We start from the raw sequence: 17,854 nt of genomic DNA on the forward strand, positions 1-17,854 counted from the left end.
CAAATAAGTGTCTGAGGTGAAACTAATGGAGGCTACGCCTGTGTTAATCCCGCCATCCCCCATAAGGCTACCTGCTTCTTAGGAAGTTTGTGCCCCAGAATAAAGAGAGCAGGAGGATACAGGAGCGGGGCTGGGGAGTGGCCCAAAGCAAAGTTGGGAAGCCCTTATCCCACAAGTTCGTGACCCAGTCCTACGGGGTGGGAATCCGCATATGTTGAAGAATGCGTAGTATCTGGGGCCATTCACACAAGGTTCCATACTCGAATAAAGTCAGAAACCTGGCGCTCCGTTCTTCGGCTTGCCGGGCCTCTGTGGCAGGCTTTGTATGGCTAGATTGAGTCTTAAAAAGAGAGGGCTGGGGACTGGCAGTACTTCGGCACCCCGAGAGCCAGGACCAGGGCGGAGCATTGGGCGGGGGCAGAGCTAGGGGCGGAGAGCAAGGCCGCGTGGGTGCCTCCCTCTAGCACGCTGGACAGCTCCCCTCCCAGAGCCTTTGGGCCTGCGGTTTTGTTAAGCTGAGTGCATCAACCGAGTTGGCCCCTGGGGAGGACGAGGGGCGTCTCCGACGCTTGCCCTTATTCCCCTCCCAACTCCCACCCCCGCGCACTGGCCCCCGTCCTACTGCCCGCCCTCCCAGTTTAGCCCCTCGCCCCGGCAGAGCGCACGCTGAGCCTCTAGGTAGCTACAGAACGGGGCTGGGTGAGAAGTCTCCTCTTGTCCTTCCAAGTCAGCCTCCGGAAACCAGAACCCCGACAGGGTATCAGAGATGCTGCTGGAGCCGGACCCCGAGCGGGACAGGGAGAGGCCTGGAGTTCCTGCAGCCGCAGCTGTCTGCGCCTTCGGGGAGACCCAAGGTAAAAGCTCTGAGCCCGCTAAAAGGCCTGAATTAATTTACTTCCCGTAAGTCCCGGGATATACAGTGTATGAGTGTGTGAATGTGTGTAGGAGTCAGATAAATGTGTGCATTTGAGAGTAATAAAGTGAGAGTGTAAGTGAGTGAAGGTAGTAAATGTGGGAGTGAGTGAGGGTAGTAAAGTGTGGGGGTCTAAGTGAATGAGGGTAATAAATGTGGGAGCCTAAGTGAATACTGGTAGTATAGTGTGTCTGTGACCCCTAAAAGTATGATCCTGTCTATGTGCGTATATGGGATGATAAACCCTGCTCCTGGGCCCTCGGCTTCCCGAGAGGCCCTCCACATCCACTAGATGTGTGGGGCTGTCTGGGGGCATTCCTCAGGAGACTTCTCTTAACGCAGCTCTTTAGAAGACACCCCCCCCCCAACACACACCTATAACTCCTACGACCTTTCTGTGAGTCTAGGTAGGGAATCTCACGTGAAGGGGTTGGGGGGGGGGGTTGTCTCCAGGCCTATGGTGCTTTCTCCACAAGACTTTTCACCGTCCCCCACCTCCGCGTTAGTTCTCCAGGTCGTTGGCTGAATAATGAGGGCGATTGTTGGTACCACCCTGGCCAGATGCCGAGCGCGTGGGGGACCCGCCCCCAACCCATCACTCAGCTGGACAGGCCGGTCCGCCCCCTCTCCTCCGGCACTGCCCGGGTTGGGACGAAGCGTCACACACTGTGATACTTAGGGACAGACTGTGCCCCTTTCCATACCCTCTCTGGCCCAACTTGACCACAATCTGTGTATTTGCGTGTGCATAGGATGGGGTGGGGGTGGGGAGAGAAAAGCTGGGAAAATCAGAAAAATCCTGGAAGAAAGTGGTGTTCTCTTGTTTGCATTTGCAATTCTCTCTCTCTCTCTCTCTCTCTCTCTCTCTCTCTCTCTCTCTCTCTCTCTCTCTCTCTCTCTCTCTCCCCTCCCCTTTTCCCTCCATTCCTAGATCCCATAGAAAGATAGAAACAGCGACAGAATTAAAACATGATGTAGAACAAAAGTGGGGAGGTGCGAGGAGGTTGCTGGATTCTAAACCAACAACTGCCCCCCTTTCTTAAGGCTAGCCCTAGTTCTGCTTCTCTCACCTCTCTTCCCTTTCTCTGCTGTCCTATATTCCCTCTCATTTCCCCACCAGGCTGTATGTCTGCCATTAGCGTATCTGTAGTTTTGTTTCTGTCTTTCTCTTTGAGTGGCTCCTACTCTCGATGATCTGAGCTCCCTGCCTCTCCAACATCAGTGAAAAGTAGTAGAATCCATCCCTACTCACACCCTCGAATCCAATTGTTTAGTTTACTTCCCTGCCCTGGGGTGGGGACTGGAGAGGGAAGGGCTTCGAGATTCGGTTCCACAATGTCTCTCATCCCCAGTGCTGCAGATGTGGATGATTCAAGTATACCTTCCTTTGCCTATCCTGAGTCCAGGAACTGAAGGGTGAACGAAGAGCAAGCAGAATAACCCCCAGATTATTTAGCCTTGCATACTGAAGGAAAGTGTATGTTACTGTGTATGTGTGTCACTGGAGTTTTGCCTTCCCCCACTTTCCCCCTGTTCCCTCCCACCCAGATCCTAGATATCACTTCCTAGGATCCCTGAGATGAGAGAGGAGAGAGGCCAGCCCTGAATCTCTAGAGGCGGGGTTCTAGGGAACAGGTGTGAGGAAGAGGCCAGTTTAGCCTATGGCAAAAAACAAGGCGCCAGCAAATTTTAAGCTACCTCCTGCCCAGGTCAGAAGGGTGGGGAGTGCAAAAATGGGTAGCAAGGCAGAAGAGCCGAACCCAACGGGGAAAAAATCTTTTGTACAAGAGGAAAACAAGGAGAGATTAAAAAAAGAAAAGGAAGCTCAAGGGCCCAGGAAATAGCTTTCAGTAGGGGTGGGAGGATCCAAGGCAAATATCGCTTCAGTCCACTTGGTTCGCTTATGCTCCTCAAACCCTATTCTATTCTAAATCATTAGGAAAGAGGAGGAGAATCCACCAAATCAAAATTCTCGGGACTTGGGTGCGGCTCCGGATTTGTCAAATAACTTTTAAAACGCCCTCCTTCCCCCAGCCCAAGTCTTCTCTAAGGCAGCGTGGCCCCCGGCCTTTCGTCTCGAATGGGCTTTGGGTCTTGGAAGAAAAAAGCTGTAGTAGTTTATTTCTATTATGACCACCCCAGTAAACGGCACTCCGACTGATTTCCCTAAGGCGCTGCAGAAAAGACAATTCCTTTCTCAAGGGCTGAAATGTGCGCGAGAGCAGGACTGAGGGATCCCAGACACAATGAGGGATCCTAACAAGGAACTACCATCTCCTGGATCCCTCTTTTCAATCACTGAACAATTACCGGCCTTTCTTGATCTCCCCAACCCTGGGACGCTAAGAATTGGGGCCTGGAGAGGTGGGTATTCAAACAGCCCAGCACAGGTCTGGCTCCCCACAACTCGAAGAGGATTATTTGGGGCCAGTTATCCTATGGGCTACAGTCTTGGAAGAATTCAGCTTCCATACGATCCCTTTCCCAAAAAAAGAATCTATTTCCCCACACTGACGGGAGCCTTCTGAACGCTTACTGTCAGTTTTAGCCCGGTCTCAGCTTGGGAATTGGAGGCGGGGCAGAGAAGGCTGATGTTCCCTGGACCTCTGGACACCTGTGGCCCTTCTATAGCTCTCCAGAGGCGAGCCTAGAAGGAGGGGGACAGGATTCATAATAAGCGCTCCGCCAACAGGACCTCTGGAATCATCTACTCTTACTCCCGGGGCTGGGATCTCCCGCGGTCAGAGTAGTTAGCAGCCCGGACAAAGCGGAGTTTCTCCCGGAAACTATCCGTAGAAGCTTAGTTTTGTGGCTGCGTTTTTTTTTTGTTGTTGTTGTTTTTGGTTTTGCTTTTTTCCCCCGGGATTGAGAGGGAGGAGTGATGAGGGTCGTCTTCTCGAGGGCTTGGGCTTGAGTTTCTTATGAATGTTCCCCAAATTCAAACGTGCATTCTGCACGTGAATTATGCAGACTGGTCTCCAAGCACCCTTCTTGTCTTTGTCGTGTTCCCTTGGGACGCATAGCTCGGGATGGGGGCAAAAACGTTACGGGAATTTCGAGCACACTGCCGGTGGCGATCAAACCAAAACGGTTCCCTGCGTCCTCCCCCCATCCCCCACCCATAAACACGACATCTCACTCTCCAACTGCCCCGCCTCTCCCAGGCCCCGAGAGGCTAGCAGAGCCCCGTGCCTCTGGGTGCTGTGGCTGTTAATTAGTCTTGTCTCAGGGTACAGCAGGAACCAGTCACTCTGCGCCCCTGTGCGCTCCAGCGCGTCTGCCGGGCTGCAGCTCCCCCACTCCTATGTCCCCTGGTTTGCTAGTGCAGGAGGCCTCTGAGCTCTCCTGTATACGCCAGGAGCTCACCGAGCACTCCCGAAGGGGGGCGGGGGCACTGAAGGTGGGAGCGAGAGGGGGCGTGGGGAGAAGAGGAAGGAAGGGAGGTTCGGTATCCAAACCTAGTCCGGAGCGCGAATCCAGCGATCGGGGAAGCCGATAGAGGGTTGTCTGGGCTGGGTCTGGCCCTGCGTTTTCGAGAGTCCTAAAGTTTATTTCCCGAGGAGTCCACCGGGGATTCCCCCAGCTCCAGAAGCCAGGGGAGTAGGCGGCGGGCAATGCAAGATGGACGCTCTTAAAGAACTGGGGTCGGCAAAAGACTCCGCCGGGACAGACATGCTGCTGGCGCTGCTAGCACGGAACGAGGACCTGCGCAAAGGTAGGGGTACAAAGGCCTAAGCTGGGATCTCTCACGCCCAGAGAGGCGCAGAGAAGAGGGGAGGGAAACCTTAGAGTACCTGCCCACATCCCCCTGTTTCGGAAAGATTCTTTGGGTAGGGATTTCTTGGGTCACGTCTCTGCTGCTTCGAGTTCAGGGTCAACCCCCTGACCCAGGGAGCAAAGCTGGGGCGCCAAAGCCCGCTTGAGGAGGATCCCCGGAACTTGGGGCGAGAGGCCAGTGCTGGGGTAAAGAGAAACACCAGCGGAAGAGAGTGTACCTATCATTGGGCTATTCCACTCCCTCCCTGACCAGAGAAAACTGAGCGCTTTCTGTGCCTGGGGCAACTTCTCCATGGGCTCAGTCAGGCCTCAGTCTCCTCGCCCTTTCCTATCTCTGAGCAGGAGACAAACCTGGCTACTGTGACTTCCCGGGTTCCTTTCCTGGAGAACGCGGGTGAGTGCAGGCCCTGCAGGGCTCAGGACAAGACCTACGGATCCTATCTTGTTTAAGCAAATGAAGAATCTCGGTATCATCACCAAACGGGATCCGACCGGTTGAGCCACAGTCCCTGGGCAGGCTTTGTCCATATTTTGAAAATCCGGCGTTTATCGTATATAAATTGCTGTAGGGGGTTGTGTTTGTTGGCGCTGCCTCTATGTGGAGAGCTTCGTTTCCTATTTGTGTAGAGTTGTGAACATGTGTTTTGAGTCTACATGTACATTTCATTTTAGGTGTTTGGGGTTTGTGGGTATGCGTGTAAATCCACGTGTTTTAAGGGAACTAGTTCTTTCCCTTGAAGTTGAATCTTGGTTGCATTTGTGTGTCTGTTTTTAAATGTTAGCATTGTGTTAAATTCGTTGGTGTTGTTTACATGGAAGTGTGTATTTGTGCAATTGTGTCATGTGTGTGGTTTATGCATATGTCCTGTATCTCTCTCTAGGATTTGTCTCTATGATGTTTGGGTATATCTAGTCTATGATGTTAGTTTAGTGTGTGTTGGATTGGGTGAGGATGTTTTGTTGGTATGTTCTGCCCAGTGCTGTTAAAATATGTTATGTTGTGTTGAGTTAATGTGTATCCTATAGGTTTGTTCTGGAATCTATTGGGTTAATATGGGTGTTCAGCTTTCACCCTGAAGTATGACTCCCTAGGACTCAGGCTCTAAGTCTCAGGCCTTCTGTGTGGGAAACAGCTTCTGTGTCCTGAGGATGATTTCTCCCCTGATAGAGCCAACAAGAGGGAGACCTGTCCAAGCTAGGCGTATATATGCCAAAGTGCAGGAGAAAAAAAAGAGGGCATAGTTCAAAGCAAAGAGGCAGTGCAGGGCTGAGTAAAGAAAAGAGGCTCCTCAGCGGGGTGCAGATCTTCAGAGCAAGAGAAACTCTTCCTGGAAATGGTGGTCCCATTCTCAGAAGGATCTGTGAGATTCAGTTCCTGGGATTCTTTAATCCTATAGCTCCTACACACATTATTTTTATTCCCTACTCAAAGCAGGCCCCCACTCTCCTTTCCCTCAAAGACCCTCCACCTCTGTAACATCTGACTACAGAGGAATTTTTGGCCCAGACCTCAAACATCCACCTCATAGTTTCCTCAGACCAGAGCCTGCTTGCTGGTCAATACTTCTTGGCTCCAAACTTTAAAGCATTTTCCCGGTAGGTCACAGAACCCTACATAAAATTTTTCCCCCAAGGCAAGAGGCTCTGAACAGTGCTAAAGGCACAGGCCATGGGGTTTTCCCTCCATATGAGCCTTCTTAGGCCTCAGCACCTTTTTAACTTGGAGTTAACTCCTGACTTTGTTGGTGAGGAAATTGACACCCTATTCAGGCCGGTTCTATACTGACAAAATGTCCTGACATATAGATCAGGACCAGACCTGATGTGGTCTGTTCTCTCCACCTGGAACCCACCCCCAGGTATGTGAACACATGAAGATACATATAGAAAGCTTTGATGGGACACTACCTCCCAGTTAATCCCCAGATAAACCTTAGTCTTTTCAGGTCACACAGTCATAACAGCTCACACATATATTACAAATTACATATGTAAATATATACATATGTGTGTATACATACACGCATATTACTCCAAGGTTTGCAAATAATTTTCCTTGTAACAAGCTGAAGCGTTAGGTAATGCTCATATGGTTAGCCCCATTTTGCAGAAAAGGAAACTGAGGTTTGAGGTTAAATGATTTGCTCATTATCACAAAGTGTCTGACCCAAGACTGGAACTTAGGTATCCTGATTCAAGCCCAGAGAAACTGAACTGAAGTGATTCCCATCGGTGAGAAAGAGGGAATAATCCTGAGGGGTGGGGGAGGAGAGGAGGGTCAGATCTAGGGTTCGGGTTTTGATTCAACCTGCTTTGCTAATTTATTTTTTAACGGAGGTTCCAAGGAAGGGGTTGGCCTAAGAGACTGAGGGGAAAGGGGTGGAGTGGGAAGAAAGGGAGTTAGAGCGTCCAGCAAGACCTGCTCCTGGAGAGAGCGAATTAGCGAGTAAATAGAAGGGGAAACGTCTCTAAGCACTCCAGAACATTATCTAGCAGAGCGCGATCTGTCTGAAGCCACGATGCAACGTAAGAAATATCCTTGAGGATGGATGGGAATGGAGTAGGAGGTTAGGAGGTATTTTTCGGGAGCGGAATAGGGAATGGAGGGAAGGGGTTTTGGTAAGGGGATCAGCTGTCAACAGTAGTACCCCGAGTTCAATTTTATGGGGCTTTGAGCCGCAGAAGTGATCACTGGATCTAGCTTCTGAAATCTTCAGCCACCTTCTGCATCTGTTTGAGGAGCTGTCCGTGGTTTGGGGTGCTGAAAATCTGAGCAAACCTTTACTAAAGAGTTCAGGCTGCCGCGTCGTTTATTTGTCCGCTCAACTTCCGTGGACTATTGCCACCCTGTCCTTTATTCCTCTTCGGGACCTAGCTTGTCGTCTTCAGCGGATAGGGGAGCTGTGTGTGGGCGCGATCCCTGTTTTGTTGGCTGAATTTTGGAGATAGTATTGTTAGATGTTAACCCAGGGACCCCGTCTCAGCTGTACTTCCATGGACACTGATCAAAAGAAATCTCTTTCTCTGGATTGTGAGTTTCTTGGAACCGGAATGGGTAGGATTGGACTTCCACTACTCCTCAGAATACTTTCCCCCAAACCGGGAGAAACCTACTTGTGTGTAGTCTAGGACCCAAGTGTGAGGAATTCTGTGACCTCTGCCTTACGGGGCCACTGAGACATTGTCTTGAGTGAGGAGAGGAGGGCGTGGGACCCTTGGTTTTCCATTTCGGAACTGTCAGAACATCCCGAAACTGAGTTTGGGGACTACAGAAATAATTTCCTTTTTCCCTTCTTGGTCTGACCTTCCATGGCTTTGAATTCTGCCGTCATGACGGTGGACTGACTGACTAGTGAGGGGATCAGGGGAAAGATACAGAAGAATGTACTCCATTCTTACCTCCCCAGAATCTGCTCCCCTCCCCATTCCTCCTGAAGGAGCTAGGGATAGGGGCTGGATGACTAACTAATACTGGTCCTGTTTCTACATAGGTATCATTTCTATCTTTTGTGTACATTTGGAGTGGGGGAGTAATCCTTCACTCCACATGTGCCTTTGGGGATAAAAGGAAACCCTCTTATCCTGGGGAAACCCCCACCTCTTATCCTCCATTCCAGCGAAATAGTAGTTCCAGCATCTGTTGTCCAACTCCAAGCTCCCGAGAGTTCAATTTTGGTTCCGCCACTGGCTGCAGCCTGAGTGGACTTGTTAACCAACTCTTGCCGAATTGGGTGAACAGGGGGGAAATGGTCCTGGGATCAGTTGCACTGGTGTGGTGAGCAATTAGGGGAAAAACAAACAGACCCAGAGAACAAACTTGGAAGGAGAGGGAGAGTGTCCACGTGTGTGTGCAAACAGCCCTCATGGACGCTGAGTGCATCCAAATGTGTGTGCGCCTGTGAATGTGGGAATATAAATTCGAAAGCAGTCACAAATGTTGCATACTAATGAAGACATCCACGGTGTAGCCGATAAATATATACACAGTGTGCCCGACTAGTAGTATATTTCTATGTGCGTGTTTGTGAACGAACAATTCAATATTTTGTGTGATCTGATTCAAGTCCAACTACAAAATTTTCAAACAAATGCTACATAATATATCTGGATAAGCAGTTGCTTCGGGGACAATCTGCATACAACAGATCTAAGGGAGATCTATGCGTTTGCTCCTGTGTACCGCCTGTCTAAATATTTTCCCGTTTCCATCACATACTCATACAAATATGTAGATGACTCACAAACCCCGAGTTTCTTTATGAGAAATGACCCTCTACACCCACCAATCCACATTGCATATTATAGACATACAAGGGTTCTATGTGTACCGAAGTGACGCAGATGATTTTGGTGTCAATCTCAGGGAATATGGAATCCCTAGGGCCGGAGTGGGAAACCAGGATAGGCAACAGGAATCCTCCTAGCTCTGTGGCAAAGCATTAGGACAGAGAATTGTAGGAAGAGATTCTTCTTCCTTCTGTCTGAGATACCCGGAGATGGGTCCCAGGAAAAGCGGGCACGAGCTGAGCTCTCAGTCCAAGTGAGCCTCTCTTCCCCCTTTCCCCTTCCACGCAGAGATTCCCTTGTGCGCCGGCTGCAACCAGCACATCGTGGACAGGTTCATCCTCAAGGTACTGGACCGGCACTGGCACAGTAAGTGTCTCAAGTGCAGCGACTGTCAGACACCGCTGGCCGAGAAGTGTTTCAGCCGTGGGGACGGTGTCTATTGCAAGGAGGACTTCTTCAAGTGAGTGGGGCGGCGGGGGAAAATGGGACACTGGGGCAGGGCTAAAGACTTCAGATTAGTCCTCCGAAAGGCAGACCTGCAGGCACCGTTATCTGTTTCCACTCTGGAGTTAAAGGGCATCCGGCCCATATAAGACAAACTGGGGTGCAAGATTTTGGAATAGGGTGGAGGTGTCAGAGAAGCTGGCATCTTCTGTTTCTTACAAACAAAAACTCCCCAGGAAATCCTTATCCCTATCGAGCACTAGTTGGTAACTTGTGTTTATTTTCTAATCGAACGAGACTCACGGAGAGCTCGGGGCAACTTCTCTGTGATCTGCAGTGTAGAGAGGAGCTACATATAACGAAACCCGGCCAGGGCAGTTTCCCTCCCTCCGGGAGAGAGGAGAGCCCGTTGGTGGGCTAGACCGCTGTGTTGAAGCTCTCTGTCCATGGCTTTGGCCGAATCTTTCCAGATAATCTTATCATGCAGAAGGGACAACCAGGTTTCTCTGACTAGAGGGAAGGCCTTCAGGTTATCCCCCCTCGGAATAGAACTCTACAAAGAATTGTTTATTGGAAAAGTTAAAGCACATGGGCTAGACATTTATCATAATTAACTGGATATTACGCATTAAGATTAGGTTGTATTATAGTCCTATTTGTATAGATAAATCTCTTTCTCATCTATGATCTCATTCGATTCTCGCAATCCCATGAGAGAGACAAAACAGGGATTATCGGAGCCATTTTACAGATAAGAAAACTGAGGGCCTCCGAAGGTGATGTGAATGTTTAGGATCATACAGCTAAGTAGCAGAGCTTGGACCAGAACCCAGGTCGGTTGACTCCATGACCAGGGATCTTTCTGCACCAGCAAGATTTTAATTAGTATCTATCATCGGTGTCCCCTCTACTGCTCTGCTTCTACCCCTTACCACTTCCCAAGCTCTGAGTCTTTGGCCTTGGTGTTGCAGGAGGTTCGGGACCAAATGCGCAGCGTGCCAGCAGGGCATCCCGCCTACTCAGGTGGTTCGGAGGGCTCAAGATTTCGTCTACCACCTACACTGTTTCTCCTGTGTGGTTTGCAAGCGGCAGCTAGCTACAGGCGACGAGTTCTATCTCATGGAGGACAGCCGGCTGGTCTGCAAAGCTGACTATGAGACTGCCAAGCAGCGGGGTAAGGCCGCTGCAGCTCTGGGTGGAGAGGGCGTTATTGGGAATAAGAGGCAATTTACAATGGTCTCCTGTCTCTTCCTGGGGAAATCCTGTAGTTCTTCCTGGAGGCACACCCCTCTCAAAAAAAAAATGACAATCACGTTAGTTCTTACTCTCCCTGGAAAAGGAAGTTAGATTTGCCCAGTTGCTTTTCGTTGGCTAAGAGGAAAAATTATCCGAATAATTCAGCCATAGGTTAAGGGTGGAGTTAATTTTCTGAATAAATTCCTCAATTCTGGCCGTGAACTAAGCCAACAACACGAGAATGAGGTGAAGAAAGAGGCTCTACTAATTTAAGAGGAAAGGAAATAGGAGGGAGTAGAATTTGAAAATTATAACAAGCCATATATATGAATCCAAAACCAATTATTTTCTTGTTATTCTTATTAAATCATATAATGGATCTAACAATTTATATCATCTTCTCCCCTTTAAGAGAAGGGCCTGCCTTCTCACCACGAGCTCATAGATTCCTATGAACTTAGAACCACAGAATTAGAGAAGTTTCAAACCCCGGGATCCGAGAATAATTTTTTAAAAAATGGAAAAGAGCCGGGAAAGTCCGGAGAACATAAAATACTTCGAAATCGCCTGGCCCTGCACCCCTCCCCTCATTTTATGGTTCCTAGCTCTTCTGGATTTCCAGAGCTTCAGGGACCAGGGCAGGGTGTCCCTGCGGAAAGGTGTCAGCGGAGCGCTCCTCTCGTTGCAGAAGCGGAATCTACAGCCAAGCGTCCTCGAACCACAATTACGGCGAAGCAACTGGAGACTCTGAAAAATGCCTACAACAACTCTCCCAAGCCTGCGCGCCACGTCCGGGAGCAGCTTTCTTCTGAGACTGGCCTCGACATGCGTGTGGTTCAGGTCAGGGACTGCCGCAGCCCCTTGCCCCGCCCCACCTAGGAGAACCTCAATTACCCGGGCCCCAGGGCCAGTGCCCTGTCTGGAGACTCAAACCCGCCGAACCCAACCCTGCTGGGCAGGATTCGGTGTCAGTAGAGAGGGCCGAGTGGGGACTCAGCGTTAACTGGAATCATTTTTATTCTCCCTACCTCTTCCCAGTCACAACCTAATCCAGGGGATCATAACCTTTTGTTTTGTTTTGTTTTGGTTTTGGTATCATGAACCCTTTTGACAGGCTGGGGAATTCGATGGACCTCTTCTCGGAAAATGTTTAAATTCCTAAAATAAAACAAGATTGCAGAGGAAACCAATTATATTGAAATACCGCTATAAATATGAATGATATATTTAAAGTTAATGGGCCCCAGATTAAAAACTCCCGACTTAGATAAACAGAAAAAAACAATCGACCTCTAAGTGCTTAACTGAAGGCAGGCAAAGTTCTGCTTTCTTGTCCGAGCTCATTAACTCATATCCTGCCTCATTCTTTCCCCCTAGTTAAAGATAGACAAACGCAAGTAAAGACGGATCCCCAAGCCCTCAATCGACCGAAAGCAGGAGTCAAGGCTTGGCCTTGTCAGTTCACCTGGCAATGTCTTCCCCTCCTTTCTTCCCCTCCCCTTTCTCCCGTCCTTCGTTGCCCCAACAGGTTTGGTTCCAGAACCGACGAGCAAAGGAGAAACGACTAAAGAAGGATGCGGGCAGGCAGCGCTGGGGTCAGTACTTCCGCAACATGAAGCGCTCTCGGGGCAACTCTAAATCCGATAAGGACAGCATCCAGGAGGAGGGGCCGGACAGCGATGCTGAGGTCTCCTTCACAGGTGAGCAGGGGCAGGGGAAGCGGATGCCTCTCCTCCCCTTTCCCGGTCATTTCTCCAGTCTCTGATCCAGACTTGCAAACTGCTACTCGCCAGGGAAGCTATACCCTCTTTGGCTTAGGGAGAAGGAAAGAATATTACTGGGAGCCTGGGGGAAAGCGGGAAAGATTTCTTTTATTCTTGGATGACAACAAAATAGACTTTGCAGTTATATACTGCTTCCCTCCCTTTCTCCAGATTTTCTATTGGACCCTTCTCCCCACCCCCCAACCAGCAATTGTTAGTTAATTTAGACAATGAAGATGGACAGATGATTTTTTAAAAATCCACCTTTGTGGCTGGATTAAATGCATTGGTTATCTACACTCATCAACTGAACTGGATAATTGCCTGGCCTCTTTCCCTTCTGTTGACCAAACTTTTAATTGAAATCTGGGCTTGACTATTTTAGTACTCTTGGAGGGGCGTTGTAGTAGGATTCACTGCGAAATTTTTTATTAATGGTTAAAAAAAAACATGGGGTCAGCTAGGTGGCACAGTGGATAGAGGACCGGCCCTGGATTCAGGAGGACCTGAGTTCAAATCCAGCCTCAGACACTTAACATTTACTAGCTGTGTGACCCTGGGCAAGTCACTTAACCCCAACTGTCTCACCAAAAAAACCCCAAAAACCAACCAAACCAAAAAAACGAAACAAAAACAAAAACTCCACAAACCCAGGCCTATTGGAGTTAAAATCGACCTCAGAAATTATGGATAGTACATCTCTCCATATGTAATCTAGGTGTTATTTGTATTACAAAAGGCCTCTCTCCGAGAGTGGATGGAAAGAACTTTAATTCAGAGTTGGGCCCTGATCTTTGTTCTGTCTCTAATTAGCTGTGAATACTTAGGCAAGTCACTGGACAACTCTGGACCTCAGTTTCCTTATCTGTAAAATCTGGATGGCAATAACATCTCCAGTTAACCTCCCTGTATTGCCAGGTGGTGTCAGTTAAAGCATTTTGTAGAGTTTTAAGTCCCCCACAAATGTGTGGGGTGATTATTATGATTAATCTTCATTATCTGCCAGCCTCTTATGTGTGTATGAGGTGGACAGAACACAACTATAACCCTTGCCTTCTCATACTCTCCTGAATTAACAAAAGCAGGAGATGAATAAGTAGGGGCAGAGTTCTCTCCATTGTTTGCCCATCATGTAGAAATTTGATTTAGGAAATCAGACAAATCTTTTGTTAGGGACCATCATCCTTTGCCTTATCAGAATGGATAGAGTATTGGGCCTGGAGTCAGGAAAACCTGAGTTCAAATCCAGCCTCAGAAATTTACTTGCTGTGTGATCCCCGGCAAGTCACAGCTTCAGTCTGCCTCAGTTTCTTCAATAGTAAAATGGAGGTCATAATAATGTCCTACCCAAGGTTGTGAGAATCAAATGAGATAATATTTCTAAAGCACTTAGCACAGTGCCTGGCACTTAATAAATGCTTGTTCCCTTCCCTTCACCTCCTCACCTTCTCCTGGATTAGGAAGAATCACAGGAAAACAATATTTCGGATTTTAACTGGAAGACCACAAAGAAGCAATTGTGAAAAAGATGAGGGAAGAGAAATCTCAAAACTAAGGTCTTAAAGATTCCTCCATCCACTTGACACTTCCTAGCTATGTGACTCTGGGCAAGTCACTTAACCCTCTTTGCCCCACCAAAAAACCAAAAAACCAAAACAAAAAAATCCCTCCATCAACCTCAGTTTTATGTCTACATTGTCCTTCCCTATATCCTTTTGTGTAAGTAATGTACCTGTTGACCACCAGGAGTGAATATTCTTTGAGTAATTTTTCCTAGGAGGTTTGATCTGAATTTTTATGCTTTGTTCCTTAGCCACTAATTCATATTTGTGAGATGGCTGAACTGGGCTTGTGCTCTGTCTTTTGTCTAGGGTTAGGACTCAGTCTGTTAGCAAGGTAACTGGGGTTAGACTCGATCAGGAGTCAACCTTGAGTGGCTTAGTCTTTGATCCAAATTAGTGCTCAATTGGTGGTTGTGGTTAGGGCTCAGTCTGTAGCCTTGGGATATATTTCTTTAGATGAGCTACCCGAATATTCTGGGTTTTAACCCCATGAATGGATTGACCCAAAAAAAATCAGGCCATCCAGTGGTTTTCATAGAACTTTTTCTCTGTTTCTACTCTAGATGAACCAGCCATGTCAGAGATGAGTCACTCCAATGGGATTTACAACAATTTGAATGAGGCTTCACCAGCAATGGGAAGGCCAGTGGGCACCAATGGTAGCTTCCCGATGGAGCACAGTGGCCTTCCTGCTCAGGACCAGTATCATGATCTTCGATCTAGTAGCCCCTATGGCATCCCCCAGTCTCCAGCCTCCTTGCAGACCTTGCCTGGTCACCAGCCATTAATCTCCAGCTTGGTTTACCCTGACCCTGGCCTAGGTATTGTGGCTCCAGGTGGACCCGGTGTGCCCCAGCCCATGCGGGTGATGGGGGGGAATGGACCCAGTTCTGACCTGTCAACAGGGAGCAGTGGGGGCTACCCTGACTTCCCAGCAAGCCCTGCCTCCTGGTTGGACGAGGTTGACCATGCCCAGTTTTGATACAGGATGCATCCCCAGCCCTAATGGAGCCTGAAGCCACAGGCTGGGTATCTGAGAACAGCAGGACTCCAGGCTACATCTATGGGGAGGAAGGGGTAAAGGGACAGAAGAATGGGCCCCTGCCCTCCCACCCTCTTCATATGCTGAACATCCAACCAGGTCATGGGCCACCTTGAAGACTTTGGATGCAGGGAAAGAATGTCAGGGGACCCCCCCCCAGGTTCTTTCAGGACAAGACTGAATCCCCAGATGGAGACTTTTCAGGTTTGAAGAACCCCTTTTTTTCTTTCTGACTCAGCTCATTCTTGTACATGAGCATGGACTGGGCCTCATTAGCAGTCTCCAGCTAAGAAGGCTGGTATTTGTTTTATTTTTTAAAAAAATAATCTTCTGTTTCATTCCTTAACAGAACATGTCTGTACTGCTAGAGGAGAAATGTTGCTTCATTTACAGCCAATCCCTTTTCCAATCATCCTTCTCTGGCTGCGCCTCCCAACCTTGGTCCAACACAGCTGACATTTTGGATTTTTATGATTGTTAGTTATTATTATTATTTGCATTTACTGTTTACACATCAAATGTCAGTGACTAGTAAAAAAAAGCTTTCTTTATTTGGAGCCCCATTAATTCATAATATGTTTTACTTTCCACATGGCATTACTGACTCTCATTGAGTCAATAGCTCAGCATGGACAGCATCAGGACCTGAACCTTCAGTGCTGCTCTCACAGGCTTCCAGAACACTGGCTGGTTGGATATCTGGTGCAGTGTTTCACTGGCTAACATAATTCCATTTACAAGAGTCCCTTAGTACCTTTCTTCATAATGACAATGTGTAAAACCTTTGCTTTGTGGGTCTTTCACCAATTCAGGCAGCCTCTCTGCTCCAACCACCACCCCAACCCCACTCCATACATATACAAATCCTTGTTTGTCTTGAATAAGTGAGATCACCCTAGATCACCACTTACTCATTGACATCTCCCTATTGCACCCTACCCCCAGCTCCAACCTCTTGGTTAAGAAAGACCTCTATTTGGTTGGGGCTGCCTCTGTTATTTTCTTCCTTCCATCCACATCAAACTGTCTAATGAATATGGCAGACAGCTCCTCCTCCTCTGTTCCAGCAAATCCTTTCCAAGGGATTGTTTTCCCTGCCAAGATGGGTTTAAGTTTGTAAACACATGGGGTTCCCCTTTTGCTATTTTCTTCTAAGACAGGCAAAACCCCAAATGGTTTGAGCTGCACTTAATGTCTGTTGCCAACACTCCCTTGCTTTTGTCCCTATGTTGTATTTGGATCTGGGCTTTGATACAGCTTCCCCAAGGACAGGGAGTCTGTCTCACAATGACTCAGTTTTGTTTGCCATTGACCACTTGTCACCAGAGGAGGCATCTGTATTTCAGGAAATCCTTCCAGGCCCAGGGAGAGCTGATTGTGAAAAATGAGAACAAAAAGACAAAAATCACATGTATGTTGTTACCTGTAAAGCTGAATATTGAACTAACTGTAGATTATGTGAGCGTCCAGTGTCTTTTATTTATTCTCTGATGATCAAATATTTCAAGACTTCAATAAATTTGTCAGTTAAAGTCCATTTATTTTTAAACGTCTTTTACTAGCTTTGTACAAAGGATGCCTAGTCTGGACAGCCAAAGCCCCTTTTTGAAAATAATGAAACATTTTGTTTAAAGAGCTGCACATTCATCATGGCATAGAAGTAAGCAGCATGGAAGTATTTGCATTTTGTTTGAATATTCTTTCCCATTTGTGCTTTTATTTTGGCCATGTTTCTTTGGATTTGGAATATGAGAAGAGCTATGCTGATTTAGTGAAGGAGGTATTTTTGTTCAGGTACAGGTTAGACTAACGGGCTTCTGAAGTCTCTTTAGCTCTAAATAAATTGTATACATGCCATCAATTTTCATGTATTTAGTGCCATAGGAAAGGGAATTTGAAATCAAATCATTTATTCTGTCTTAGGTTGGATAGATGGAGAAGGCAAAGTGGTATGTACTTTCTCCCTATGGATTAGGGATTAGTCAATTCATCAACAAGTATTTATTAAGCATATACTCTATTCCAGGAATGGTTGAAATCCCTGAGAATACAAAAACAAAGCAGAAAAAAATCTCTGCCCTCAAGAAGATTATGTTTCTATCTGGGAAATAACACATGTATATGGATATAGTTACATGCAAAATACATACAAAGTAAAAGAAATACAAACAAAGTAAATACCAGGTAATTTTAGAGTCAGGGAGGCCCTAGAAATTAGGTGGTGATGAGGAAAAGCTTTGTGTTGGAGGTAGTGTTTGGACTTAGCTTTGAACTGAGGTAAGGATTCTAAGAGGTAGGAATGAGGAGAGATTACATTCCAGTCATCATGGACAGCCAGTGCAAAGATGTGGAGATGAGAGATGGAGTGTGTGTAAGGAACAGCATGTAGGTCATTTTAAGTAAACAACTACAAGTATTTTCATTATGAACAATGTGCTTGGGTATGGGAGTTCATCCATGTCTGAGAATTTATGGAGAGAGTTCTGAGTGTCTGGGTAGTTTGAAGATTGGGCGCAACTCTAAGAGGATTCAGAGAGGCAGCATAGTATAGTGCAATGAGTGCTGAAGTTGAATGAATGAATAAAGCATTTATGAAACACTTACTATGTGTAAATAATTTGGTGTCAAAGGACCTGGGTACAAATCCTAATTCCATTGTTGGCTACCTTTGTGACCTTGACCAAAACCATTTTACCTTTTAGAGTCTTACTTCAATCATTCATAAGTTTAGGAGGCTGCACTAGAAGACTTAAATCTTTAAATCTACTAATGGCAGAGGTAGTTTGAGCATTTGCAATTCTCTGAAGTCTTTTGGCATGTTCCATGCACT

The 17,854-nt window shown here is 47.4% G+C and overlaps 1 protein-coding gene across 2 annotated transcripts; it reads left to right on the plus strand.

Moving 5' to 3' along the window:
• Nucleotides 1–766: 766 nt before the first annotated feature.
• On the plus strand, nt 767–14,964 carry LHX3 (LIM homeobox 3). Of its 2 annotated transcripts, none has more exons than XM_043989755.1 (6): nt 767–854; nt 9,266–9,437; nt 10,393–10,595; nt 11,346–11,497; nt 12,186–12,357; nt 14,546–14,964. In XM_043989755.1, exons 1-6 carry the CDS (start codon nt 767–769, stop codon nt 14,962–14,964), a joined length of 1,206 nt encoding a protein of 401 aa, XP_043845690.1. The 2 variants fall into 2 exon arrangements, with proteins under 2 accessions (XP_043845690.1, XP_043845689.1); XM_043989754.1 differs by lacking the exon at nt 767–854 and adding an exon at nt 4,535–4,628.
• The last annotated feature ends 2,890 nt before the right edge of the window (nt 14,965–17,854 follow it).

This window comes from Dromiciops gliroides, chromosome 2, assembly GCF_019393635.1.
Source record: "Dromiciops gliroides isolate mDroGli1 chromosome 2, mDroGli1.pri, whole genome shotgun sequence".
Taxonomy (NCBI): Eukaryota; Metazoa; Chordata; class Mammalia; order Microbiotheria; family Microbiotheriidae; genus Dromiciops; species Dromiciops gliroides.